The sequence below is a fragment of the Octopus sinensis genome, linkage group LG5, assembly GCF_006345805.1.
Source record: "Octopus sinensis linkage group LG5, ASM634580v1, whole genome shotgun sequence".
In the NCBI taxonomy this organism is placed as follows: Eukaryota; Metazoa; Mollusca; class Cephalopoda; order Octopoda; family Octopodidae; genus Octopus; species Octopus sinensis.
In genome coordinates, this window is record NC_043001.1 from 75030979 (window position 1) to 75044478 (window position 13500).

The 13500-nt window shown below is 37.0% G+C and overlaps 1 protein-coding gene across 3 annotated transcripts in view; it reads left to right on the forward strand.

The window, feature by feature from the left end:
- Positions 1-13500, forward strand: part of LOC115211868 (nuclear pore membrane glycoprotein 210-like) — a 112992-nt gene that overhangs the window by 69902 nt on the left and 29590 nt on the right. For all 3 annotated transcript variants that reach the window (XR_004999102.1, XM_029780602.2, XM_029780604.2), the window contains 8 exons: positions 2264-2355; positions 4056-4233; positions 5158-5330; positions 8248-8332; positions 9075-9207; positions 9678-9811; positions 11360-11480; positions 12748-12894. Coding sequence is in view for 2 of the 3 variants with exons in the window: in XM_029780602.2 (XP_029636462.1) it covers positions 2264-2355; positions 4056-4233; positions 5158-5330; positions 8248-8332; positions 9075-9207; positions 9678-9811; positions 11360-11480; positions 12748-12894 (1063 nt within the window). In the remaining variant the exon portion in view is untranslated. The remainder of the gene's footprint in view (positions 1-2263; positions 2356-4055; positions 4234-5157; positions 5331-8247; positions 8333-9074; positions 9208-9677; positions 9812-11359; positions 11481-12747; positions 12895-13500) is intronic.

Here is a 13500-nt window from a genome sequence, read left to right on the forward strand (position 1 = left end):
TCACTGCCTGAAGGGAATAATGATGTTAGCATTCCTTGTTGGTATTATGACTGAATGCTCTACACTTTCAAAGCTCACTAGACTGAAAAGTTCCTTACATTGAAAAAAAGAAAAAGAAAAGAAGAGGTAAATAGGTAATGGTTTGTGATAGAAAGTGTATCTGGTCATAAAATCCTGCTTTGAATTACTCCCAGTGGAATCCATGCTAGCATGGCAAAACCAATGTTAACCTTTAGCACTCAGATTATTCTGTTGAATGTCATGCTTATTCATTCACGTAATTTTGAATTTGTCATGCATTATCTTGTAGCTTTAAGATTTCGATGGTGCAATGATATTTTTTTTAGAATGACATCATAGGGTAGATGTAAGGGGATGGATCTGGCTGGTTTTAACACAAGGTGGATATGGCCACTTTAAATGTTAAAGGGTTAAGCAAACAAATTAATGACATTAGACATTATAAATATCAACCTTAAAACAGAAAATAGTGCAACAGGACTTCAAGCAGTATTTGAACTACATATCTCTTGCTGAGTGACTTTGTAGCTGAATACATACATCATCATCATTTTACTTCCCTTATTTCTGTGCTGGTATATGGGAGAGACTTAGAGTAATACTCTACTGCTTGATGCTTTTTCTGTCACCAAACCTTTTATACATAAGGTACTTTATTCCACTAGTGAAGGTACATGGCTCAGTGGTTAGAATATCAGGTTCACAATCACGAGGTAGTGAGTTTGATTCCCAGACCAGGCTGTATATTGTGTTCTTGAGCAAGACACTTTATTTCATGTTGTTGCAATGTCACTGGTGCCAAGATGTATTGGCCTTTGCCTTTCCCTTTGATAACACCGGTGCCGTGGTGCGTGAAAACTGGTATGCATGGGTGACTGCTGATCTTCCATAAACAACCTTGCCCAGGCTTTAGCCTTGGAGGGTAAGTTTCTTATTTCTTTATTGCCCATTAGGGGCTAAACATAGAGGGGACAAACAAGGACAGACAAAGGGTTTACGTCGATTACATCGACCCCAGTGCATAACTGGTACTTAATTTATCGACCCTGAAAGGATGAAAGACAAAGTCGACCTTGGCGGAATTTGAACTCAGAACTTAACGGCAGACGAAATACTGTTAAGCATTTTGCTCAGCGTGCTAACGTTTCTACCTTCTCACAGCTCTTTCCTTAGAGGATGACTTTCTAGGTGCAGTCACATGGTCATTCATGACCAAAGGGGATCTTTATCCTTTCCTTTATTCCACTAGTTTTGCATGAGAAACCATTGAGGTGTGAGACATTGCTTATGTAGGACATATCTAAGCGTTGTCAATGTAATGATATGCTCACTAGCAGACATTATGAGATTCTGTGCTTTCTGTCTACTAAATTTCACTCATAAAATATTAGTCAACCCAAGGCTGTAGCAGACAGTACTTGCTCAAGGTAGCATGCTATAGAGTCATACCCAAAACCACATAGTTGTGAAAGGAATTCGTTACTTACACTGCCATACCTACCTGTGAAGATTGTGAGATACTTATGAAGATAAATGAGGAACTAAAACACCAGTAAACACAGTGTCTGATTTAAAGAGAAAGAAACTGTAAGTGCTCTGTTATGTAAACAGTAACATAATGAGATGTTTTGACATTGTTGATTCAATGCTGACTTATCTGACATGAAACTTTCTTAACGTTTCCCTCGTTCTCTCCTTTCCTCTCTCATCTCCCTTCTCTCTCTTTCCCTCTCTCACTTCCTTCATCTCCTCTCTCTGTTCCTCCCTCTGTTGTTCTTTATCTGTGTTAGTTGTTAGTGATTACAATGTCTAACATTTATAATTCTGACAATTCTGGTGCCCATGCCAGACAGTTCACGTCTGCAAATGATATACGTCTGTGCTTTTAGCATTGTATGTCTATATCTGTGGATCTCTCAAGATATATACTGCAGTAATATGGTGGTCTAATAATACGTCCATGTTAAGTTGGATATAAAGATTGCCACTCAGCATTAATACTGTTTCTGTCACTAGTATTTATTTTGTATGTTGTTTTGTTTGTCAGTTGATTGTATGTATACAGTAGTTGCTTTATAAAAAAATGTAAAACAGCAAACAGAATATACACAAGAATGCATACAAGCATGACTTGCATATGTACATTAGGCACATTTTTGTTATTATATTGCTACTATGAATCTTAAAAGATATTCTTTTTAGATTTGCTTTGGTTGTAATATTGTGTTTCTCTTTTAATCAGGTTTTTGATGGGCTGACCCTGATTTCACCCAGCATGGTTGATGGTTACATATTGGTCACAGCCAACACTGAAATGCAGCTGAAGACTAATCGGTCAGTATTAATTCTTTTGTGTTACCACATTTCTTTTAGTTACCACATTTTTTTTTTGTTACCACTCTGCCTTTGTTTCAATTAATCTTGAAAATAACGAAGAATTTTGTAAAATAACAGTGTTATCTTTAAGCTGGTGGTTGAATCATAATACAGAATTTCGATGGAGGATTATAATTTAAATCACTTCAAAGCAAGAAGTTTGTATTATAGAACTAAAGGTTGTCTCAGGCAAGTTAGTCTCAGAAGGGAAAAGAAATTGTGTGTGAGAGAGAGAGAGAGAGAAAGAAAGAGAATGCATGACAGAAAGATATATGCTGTCTTCATTTTTTTCCACGGGTTCTGACTATAAATTAAAATCAGCATTTGTTGTTGGCACTCCGTCGGTTACGACGACGAGGGTTCCAGTTGATCCAATCAACGGAACAGCCTTCTTGTGAAATTAACGTGCAAGTGGCAGAGCACTCCACAGACACGTGTACCCTTAACGTAGTTCTCTGGGAGATTCAGCGTGATAGACAATGTGACAAGGCTGGCCCTTGGAATACAGGTACAGCAGAAACACAAAGAGAAAGTTGTGGTGAAAGAGTAAAGCAGGGTGGAGCTTTAGGTGTTTTCGCTCAATAAACACTCACATTGCCCGGTCTGGGAATCAAAACCGCGATCCTACAACCGCAAGTCCGCTGTCCCAACCACTGGGCCATTGCGCCTCCACTATGTATTATGTACATCATTTATCAGTATTACATTACTCAATGTATTTAGTAAAAGGACAATGCTAATGTACTTCATAGAAAGATGCTATTGACAAGATTCATTTCCTTTGGTGATTGGTGTAATCTTGAAGTACTTTTAAGAATGTGCATGTTCAGTGTAACATGCTGCCTCCATGTGATTAACTATACCTTAATTATCTTACTGGAAAGGTCAGTCTATGTCTGGGCCACTACAAATAGGTCTGTTAACATTTTGTTCATTACTAGTTACCAAGTCTGCTCTGTAATAACTTTTTATTAAAAAAAAATAGAACAAACTAGACTGCTAAACTTAACCAAGAGTTACAATATTCATTGTCACTATCATCATTTTCATTTTATATCTGTTTTCCATATTGGCAGGGAATGAACACATCATCTCAGTCAAGTTAGCTGTAAGCTCTCTTAAACTGGTTAAAGGACCATATCTTGCTCTGATATTTTTGTTTGGCAAGGTTTCTATAGCTTCTTAACACCAAACACTTTACAAGGTGCACTAGGTGTATTTTATCAAGGCATTTGTGTGAGTGCTGTAGCCCTTATTATGCTGAGATGGAGAATAAAAGAGAGAACAGACTTTGCTGTGTGGCTAAGGTGTTCGCTTTCCAGTCATATTTTGGATTCATTCCTAGTGCACAGTTCCTTGGGCAAGTGTCTTCTATAGTTCTAGGTTGACTAAAACTTTGTGTGTGTGTTTTGTGTCTCTTCATTTTGACAGCATGCAATAATTGTAAATGAGTGTAACCGTCATATAACTTGGGTTGTTTGTTTCCAATGAGGGTTGACAACAGGAAGAGCATCATCACATCGAAAATCTACCTCAGTGGACTCCATTTGACCCATACATGCATAGGAAAATGAATGTTAAGATGATGATGATGAATTCCAGTTCCTTGTTGTTAACAAAATATATTTTATTTTGTGTTTCTTTTGGTTTTTTTCAAGGGATAATTCTGTACGTCTGCTCTACAAAACAAGTAGCCGACCTGGTGAGAAAGCAGCTGAAGTAACTGTCCGCGAAAATGGTATCCTCTCGACTGGTTCTAAAACTGGGCAGATTACTCTTATGATATCTGCTGTTGAAGATTTTGGCATCAACCAGACAATGGTTTTCAATGTTATAGTGAGTATCTTTGGCTTTCTATGTTTGATTGTTCTTATAGTACTTAGATAAGTATTTGTCTTCAATTTTTTTTGTCTATTTTTAAAACTTAAAATGGAGCTATAATTCTTGTACTCTAACTAGCCTTTGTTGTTGTCTCTAACCCCAGCCCATCCCTGATTGAACAGACCTTTGATCAAATTCATTCCAGCTATGATCATCCTGTCATTCTCATGCATATCTTAACCCAGTATCAAACTATCCAAACAGTTCTTTTCTCTGACAGTAGGGTGATTTGAGGGCAGTTTGGCTTCTATTTTGTTGCAGGTCTAGCTATTACTTAGAGATGCTAGGAAAATGTATATTAAAACTGTATTTGTGTAATCTCCCAAGTTGATGGACCAAATTATAGAAGTAGCAGAATGAGTTATAAGCACAGCTAATTAGGAAGAAAATTAGCTTTAATGAAGTGTAGTTTGGATCTATGCCAATGTGGAGATGTCCTCTGTTTTGGTGAGGTGCTACAAGAGAAGTTTTTAGTCAATAGCAAACCACTTTATCTAACATTTTTTGTCTTGGAGAAGGCTTTTGACTGGATTCTTCATTTTCTCGTCTGGTGGTTGATAAAATCATTTGGGGCAAATGAATAGCTCTGAGAGCCATGCATTCCATGTACTGGTGACAAGGTAAGAGTTAGCAACGAGTTTGGTAAAGAAGTTAATGTACAGGTAGGTGACCAATGGTGTTCAGTGGTGCTACTGTTTATTATAGGGGTTCAAGGTTAGCTGTCTATGAGAACTTTTATATGTTGATGCCTTAGTTTTCTGCAACTGAATCGTAACCATCATTGTTATGTCTTTTTCTTCATGCTTGCATTGGTTGGACAGTTTATTGGTGGAGATGGTGCACGTTTTAATCCCCAAATTTAATTGTTTCTCTTTCAAGGTGAAACCAGTCTCCTTCTTAATGCTCAGTGTTGACACTGTCTTTAAGTCTAAAAGTGGTAGCCTATCTGCTCTTCCTCTTGGTGCCACTTTATCTATCCACGTGTCATTCCATGATGAAATTGGTCACACCTTCCATGCTACCAACATTCAGACCAAATTCACATGCAACCGGTAAGCTTTACTACCTTCCAAAATTTCTTAACTCAATTAAGATTAATCCTTTAGCATTCAGATTATTTTGCCAAATGTAATACTTTTTCATTTAAATTATTTTTTATTAATCATGCATTATTTTGTAATTTTGTAATTTTGATGATGTGATTGTATATTTTGTCATGGCATTGAAAGGTAGGTGTGATAGGCTGGGCCTGACTGGTTGGAACATAAAACAGCATATTTGGGTTGGACTTGGCTGGTTTAAATGCTAACGGGTTAAACCTGTTTCTAGCTTGAAAATATTTTTACTTCTCTATTAGTGTATATTGTGTACTAGAACTGTCTATGACTGTGAAACTAGATAATACCTGTGACAAATTGTGTTTTGGGGTGGTCAGAATATTCTCTACTGTACTGTAGCTCTGCTACTACATCTCTTCTCGAAGTATATCTTTAGAAATACACCCCTTAATATACATAAATATAATATCTCCTCTCTTCCTTTGATACTTCTCTTCCTATTTATAAGTATATATAGTGATATCAGTGCATGTGACTGTGTTGTAAGAAGTTTGCTTCCCAAAAACACGGTTCCAAGTTAAGTCCCATTGCACCTTGGGCACCTTGGGAAAGTATGTTTTACAATAGCCTTGGGCCAGCCAAAACATTGTAAGTGGATTTGGTTGACAGAAACTGAAAGAAGCCGGTCGTGTGTGTGTGTGTACACACACATACACATGCAGACATATCGCTGTGTGTGTCTGTTTGTCTCCTACCACTGCTTGACTACTGATATTGATGAGTTTACATCCCTGTAATGTAGAAGTTCAGCAGAAGAGACCAATAGAATAAATACCAGACTTAAAATAATTACTGGGGTCAATTAATTCAACTAAGATTTCTCAAAACAGTGCCCCAACATGGACATAATTTAATGACTGAAACAAGTAAAATGTGTGCGTATATATATATATATTTAAATTTGACATGGGCGATTCATTCTTGTCTTGGGATCCACGGTCAAATGGCTGGGTGGAATTGCGCGAAAATCTATACATATAGGTAGAATGATCCGGTGGTGATGCTGGGCTTTGTATTTTTTCATAGCTCCCATGGTTACTGAGATAATCTCTCTCTATATAAACGGCAGTTTGTCTGTGTGTGTTTCTGTGTGTCTGTTTGGTTGTACCCTCACTTTGACCATGGCTTTCAACCGATTCTGATGAAACTTGACACACACATAACCCAATGTCATAATTCAAAACTAACGCAGCGAAAATTTTGAAAAGTTCCCCCAGTTCTGAAAAAGATCGATAAATTCGACATGGGGTTGAGAATCAGAAACACAAACCACAGATGGTCTAGGGGACGCAACTCGACCTTTTTAACTATCAAAAAATTTACCATAATTTTTTTTCCCATTTTTTTGCTATTTTTTGGCTATAACTCTCTAAAAATGCTTTATAGTTATTTCCCTTACAAACCTGAGCAACGCCGGGCGATACTGCTAGTCTACTATAATCGTAATCTTGTGTTTATGAATGAGAAAGGAAGGGGTTATACATGAATAAGGAAGGAAGGGGGTGACGTCATATTTTTTCTTAGCTCCCTTGGTTACCAAGATAATCTACTACAATTACACTCTTGTGTTTATGAATGAGAAAGGAAGTGGGTGATACATAAATAAGGAAGGATGGGGTGATGTCAGACTTGATAGTGTGATGATGAAAGTTGTGTGCTGAAAAAAATAAATGAAACCGGTTAAAATCTGAATATATATGTGTGTGTATGTAAAAGGGTGTGTGTGTGAATGTGTGTCTGTATGTGTGTCAGTGCAATGGAAGTTGGATGGTTAACATTCAACGCTGAAAAGAATAATTAAACAGCGTTTTAACTCTGTGTATTTGGTATGTTTCACTTGAGTAAAATCTGTTCTCTATAAATGTATGTGTCTGTTTTTTGTTGATATAAAGTAATTTCTTTGGTATTTCTCGACCAAATTTTATTTAGCATCATTATTATTAAATTTATGCATTTCTAATCAATTTGGAAATATTTGCTATTGAGTTGTAGATTTTTTTACAATGCATTTGGTGATTATTTGCTTTATTTCTCAGGCAAAATTTACAACTTAGAATTAAAAAAAATAAAATTATTTCATTCAAAAATTGATGACCTTTGTTTTTAGTGATGACTTGAAATGGCAAATATTTTTTCTAACTGTATTTGCTTGAAAAAACATACTTTTCTTTATATTTAGCATTCTTTATACTTACTTTTATGATGTTCCTAAATAAAAACCATCGTTATAGATCAGCATTTCTCAAACTTTTTCCCGATTCGGCTCCCCTTGGACATCAAAAAATTTATTTCTGCTTCCCTGTGTTGATGAAAAATTTAATTCAACTCCTCATGTATCTGAGATAGACCAGCTGGCCCATGAACAATCTGATGAGGGGATGGTGGGAGTCAGGAAATTTTCATACAGCTGGAGGCTCCAATCAAAACGGGACCCAAAATGATAAGGTTGAGAAACGCTGTTATAGATTATGCCTAACCGAAAATGATCACAGCCACATCATCCAAACAGACCAGGTGAAACCGGGCTTAGCTGCTATTATATAACCTGGCCACAGCTTTGGGCTGAAACTGATGAAAGGAAATATATATGCTGGGGTTGATATTTATGCACAAATGTAAATGTGTATATACACTGATTACAATTTCCATGCCTGATGATATTTTAAGCTTGCATATATAGAAAGCGGAAGTATCTGTCTAGAATACGACTAGTCTAATATGTGTGTTAACTTAAACTACATACCATACATATATACAGGACTCATTGCATAAACATGCATAACTTGTAATATTGGTGCATGCAAACTTTTTGTTTTAAAGTGATCTAAATTTAAAAAAAATATTTTTTCAGTTATGATCTTCTACAGATTGTTAATGGTGCTGAAAACAACACACTGTTGATTAAAACAACCAATGCTGGACAAACTCTTTTAAAGGTCTGTTTACAGAAAATCTTATGAATATTCTTTAATTTTTTATATATATTTTGACCCTATCTTTTTATCATAATTGTTAAAAAAAAACCAGTTTGTTTCTGTTTTATGCTGTCACGTTTCACTTCTTCCTTCTTGACCCACTCCTATTTCCTTCACCTTCAAAGTGTTATTCACATTGACCATGCCTCCACCTGTATTTCCTTCTATCCATATCATCATCATTTGACATGTATTTTCCATGCTGGCATGGGTTGGACGGTTTGACAGGAGCTGACCAGTTGAAGAGCTACCCGAGCTCCATGCCTATTTTGGCATGGTTTCTATGGCTGGATGCCCTTCCTAATGCCAACCACTTTACAGCTCTAAACAATTTGTCACTTTCTTTTCACACTCTTGTCAACTTACCCATCCTCCCTTTTTGATCTTCTTCCCTGTTCTCTCTTTATCTACTTTCGTGCACTCAGACACCTCGTCACCACCATCTCTTCTCTCTTTCCAGCTGGAATAGCTATGTATCTCCACTTTATCAAGACACTTGATCTATCATACTTTAGCTTCTTAGCATCTAGCACAAGGCCACCTGCCTCACTACTACACCCAAACTCAGTTGAGGGGCTTTGTCTTGTGAATTGACATTGTGGTGTATTGTACCTTTAAACCTGCTGTAAATCTTAGAATTATCAGGATTAGCAGGAAGACAAAATGGCTGTGTATAATTTTCTTTTACATTTTTTTTGATAAGGTTTGGAATGCCGATGATCGTAAGCTGGCAGATTACATCAATATCCCTGTGAAACAAGCCATTATCCCACAGATGGCTACCATGAAATTTGGACAGATTTTCTGTTTTGATGTTCCATTGTCTTCATCAAAAGGTAAATATTATTTGTAAAGCTGTTTGATAATTTCCATGTTCAGTTTTTTATTTTTAAAGACTTGTTGCCAGAACTTGCTTATAAGTTCTGAAAGGGGGATCTCAGACTTTCTTCTTTAAGCCATCTAAACATGTTTAACTCTCAGTAGACACATTTAAACATGTTCAGCGCTGTGTGGACATGTCTAAACATCTCTAGCTCTCTGTGTACACATCTAAACATATTCAGCCCTCTTATGGATGCATCTACTCATGTCCAGCTCTGTATGAACACATCTAAACATGTTCAACCCTCTGTAGATATCTACTCACTCTCTTTCTCTCTCTCTTTACAAACAAATGCTTACATGCATGCACACACACACAAAAAAAAAGCATGTACTGCCTTCTATAAACATATCTAAACATGTTTAACTCTGTGTTCAGATTCTGTAAAATGACATTTACAATGTGTTTATTTACCGTTTTCAGGTTTGAAAGGTATGTGGGCCAGTTCAAGTGGTGCCATTACCATTAACCAAGACACTGGTGTGGCTGTTGCCACCAACATTGGTAAATCTTACGTCACCTTCAATATGTCATCTGATTTGAATATTGTTACAGAGGTAATGAATTCAATTTCTTTATCCTTATTGTCATCATTATTATCACCGTTGTCATTGTCAGCATCATCCCTATTATTAATTTCAGTGGATTGGCAGAATCATTAGCATGTCAGAAAACATGCTTGGTGGCATTTCTTCCAGCTCTTTGCATTCTGAGTTTGAATCCCTTTGAGGTTCACTTTGCTTTCCATCATTTCAGAGTCTGTTAAATAGAGAACCAGTCAATTATTAGGGTCATTTTCATCTTTTCAGGGTTGATAAAATAACTGCGAGTCAAGTGTTGGGGTCAATGTTATCAACTTACCTCTCCCCTCAAAATTGCTGGCCTTTTACCTTAATCAGAAACTATTGTTGTTGTTTTTTTTTACATAATTATCGATCCATCATCATCGTCATCATCGTTTAACGTCCGCTTTCCGTGCTAGCATGGGTTGGACGATTTGACTGAGGACTGGCGAACCAGATGGCTGTACCAGATTCCAATCTGATCTGGCAGAGTTTTTACAGCTGGAAGCCCTTCCTAATGCCAACCACTCTGAGAGTGTAGTGGGTGCTTTTACGTGCCACTGGCACAAGGGCCAGTCAGGTGGTACTGGCAACGGCCATGCTCAAATGGTGCTTTTTATGTGCCACCTGCACTGGAGCCAGTCCAGCAGCACTGGCAACAACCTCGCTCGAATGTTTTTTCACATGCCACCAGCACAAGTGCTAGTAAGGCGACACAGGTAATGATCACACTCAAATGGTGTGTTTAACGTGCCATCGGCACGGAGGCCAGCTTGTTGCTCTGGTAACGATCTCACTCCTATAGTACTCTTAGCGCTCCACTAGCATGGATGGCAGTCATCCAATTTGATTTCGATTTCGTTTTTACATAATTATTGATCCATTATCATTTTTAGAGCCAATCCTTTAGCATTTAGATTACTCTGTCAAATGTAATGTTTATTTATTCACATTGTTTTGAATTAATCATGCATTATCTATGAAGTGATTGCTTGTTTTCAGAATGACATTGTAGGGCAGGTGTGAGAGGCAGGATCTGATTAATCTGAACATGAAACTAGTATGTTTGAACCTGATATGGCCAGTTTAAATGCTAATAGGTTAATCTCGTAGTCATTGCAGGCATGACTAGTTGGTTAGAAGCTAGCTTCCCAATGCATTGTTTTGGGTTCAGTTCCACTGCATGGCACCTTGGGCAACTGTTGTCTACTATAGCCCTGGACCAACCAAAATTCTTGTGAGAGGATTTGGTAGATGGAAACTCAAAGAAGCCTGTTGTGTGTGTGTGTATTCATGTCATTGTGTTTGTTCCACCACCATTTGACAGTCAGTGTTGGTTTGGTTAGGTCCCCTTAACTTAGCAGTTCAGCAAAAGGAGACTTAAAGAATAAACACCAAGCTTAAAAATATGAGTACTGTGGTGGATTTAAGTACTGCAGTATGGCTGTAGTCCAATGACTGAAACAAGCAAAAGATGGAAGAAAAACTAATTTCTTCATTAAAACTTACTTCATCATGATATTTTATTTTTATTGATTGCAGGTAGTGGTTGAAGCCGTTGGTGAAATCTTTCTGGAAAACACTACAGCATTTGTGTCAAATGTTGGTCATCAAAAAGTTTATCTTTTCCCTGTGAAATTGAGTCATCAGAAAAGCTTCATAGGTAAGATTTCCTGTTCTCTTGTTTTTCAACTCTTTCAGCTTCATGTAAAACAGTGCCAAAGTGGGCAGTACTGTCCCCTTGGAAGTGGTGGAAAGATCCAGCAGGTATTGAAGAAAAGTTGGGCAAGTTGGGTGGCTAAAAAGGGGGCAATGGATGTGCAAAAAAAAAAAAGGTTTTATTTGTGAAATACACTTGTTTTGAATTGACTACAGAAAGTGGTCTATATTTGTGCTGGTGAGTGAGCGGGCTGCTAGGAATGTGGCCTGAGCAACAAGAGGCAAAAGCCTGAAAAAGTATGGGAACCACTGATGTAAAATGTTGACTAGTACAGAGAGATGTGACAGGGTGATGCTGTAGTAGGATGGTGAGAGTGGGGTGCTATACTAAGAGAAGTGAGGTTGAGCTAGGATGAAAGAATGAACAGATAGAAAGAGGTGTTACTGGGGGATGGTTGTAGCAGTTTATCGATAGGGAAACCAAGGGGTAAAGGTATTCCTAGTCCATGTGTATCTAGTTGAGGCTCCTCACCCTTTTACCTCTTGTACACTGTACACATCTGCATGCTTTCTCCTCTAGCATTTCAACAATCTCACTTGACTAGTGTTTCATTCTACCAACATTTTAAATTTAGCAGCCCTGAGGATGAGGACTTAGGAAGAATGCTAAAGTATTTGGCACGTTGCTTCTAGAGATGTTTGCTAGCATCTGCATCCAAGTAATGAGTTCTTCAACATATCTTTTATAAATAGCTTATTATTTCTCAAAGGCCTACACATTTTCCTCAATTCCACCTGGTGCATCAATGATGAGTATGTATACAGCATGTATGTATATATATATATATATATATATATATATATATATATATATATATATATATGTGTGTGTGTGTGTGCCCTTCTAACTTAGCAGTTCAACAAAAGAACCCAATAGAATAAGTATATGACTTAGAAAACATATGTACTGGGCTCAATGTGTTCAGCTAAAATACTTCACGGTGGTGCCCTAACATGGCTGCAGTTCAGTGATTGAAAGAAGTTAAAGATTATGTAGGATGAAAGATCTGTAAGGATATGCTACAAAGAGATGATGTATGTTGGATGACAAAGTGAGATGGGTTGGTCATCATCACTGTTGGTTGGAGATAGTTGGTGAGAAATATGAGAAATGGCAAGGATTTGGGTTTCCTGGTTCACTTAGTTTTATTGCTATTTATCTTATTACTTTTGATTTTGTTCTTATTTCTTTTGCATGTTTATATTAACAGGAGGAAATTGTCCGGCATCCCTTGTGGCAGACAGTCTTGCTAAAGCAATTCTGCCCTTCATTTGTCATGTTGAACTTACCAGTGAGCTTCAGGATATAACAGCAGAGAATTTATTTACAGTTCTTCCTGATTTTGATGAATATTCTGGTAAGTTTCCTGTTTTATTTTTTATTTATTTCAACTTGTAAACATTTATGCTACATCCATATAAAATCATTGTCATCATAGATCTGCTTTCCATGTTAGCATGAGTTGAATGAGTTCTCTCTCATTGGGTGCTACAATTCACAGAAACTAAGTGTTTATACTTGTCATTTGGCTGGATATGCTTTTTATTGCCAACCTCTTCACAGTACACAGTGTGCTGGGTGCATTTTCTCATGGCACTGAAAGATACTGAAATAGTTCTTTGGCAAGATTGGACTAGCAGGACCTTACAATCCTGCACTTTCTCTACTCTTTTAACCAACCACTTTACAGTATGAGCACTAGATGGTGGAGTCTCTATGCAGTAAATGTAAATTTGGAAAAGGAACAATGTGGTAACTCTTTATTAATCATTTTATTATATGAATGACTAATAAAAAGAATCAGTTTGTACTGCTGTCACAGAAGTTATATACTGACTTTCAACATATTTTTTACTTGGCAACACATTAATCTTTTAGCATTTGTATTACTCTGTCAAGTGTAATGTTTATTTAATTACATTGTTTTGAATTAACCTCACATTACCTTGTAGCTTTGAGATAT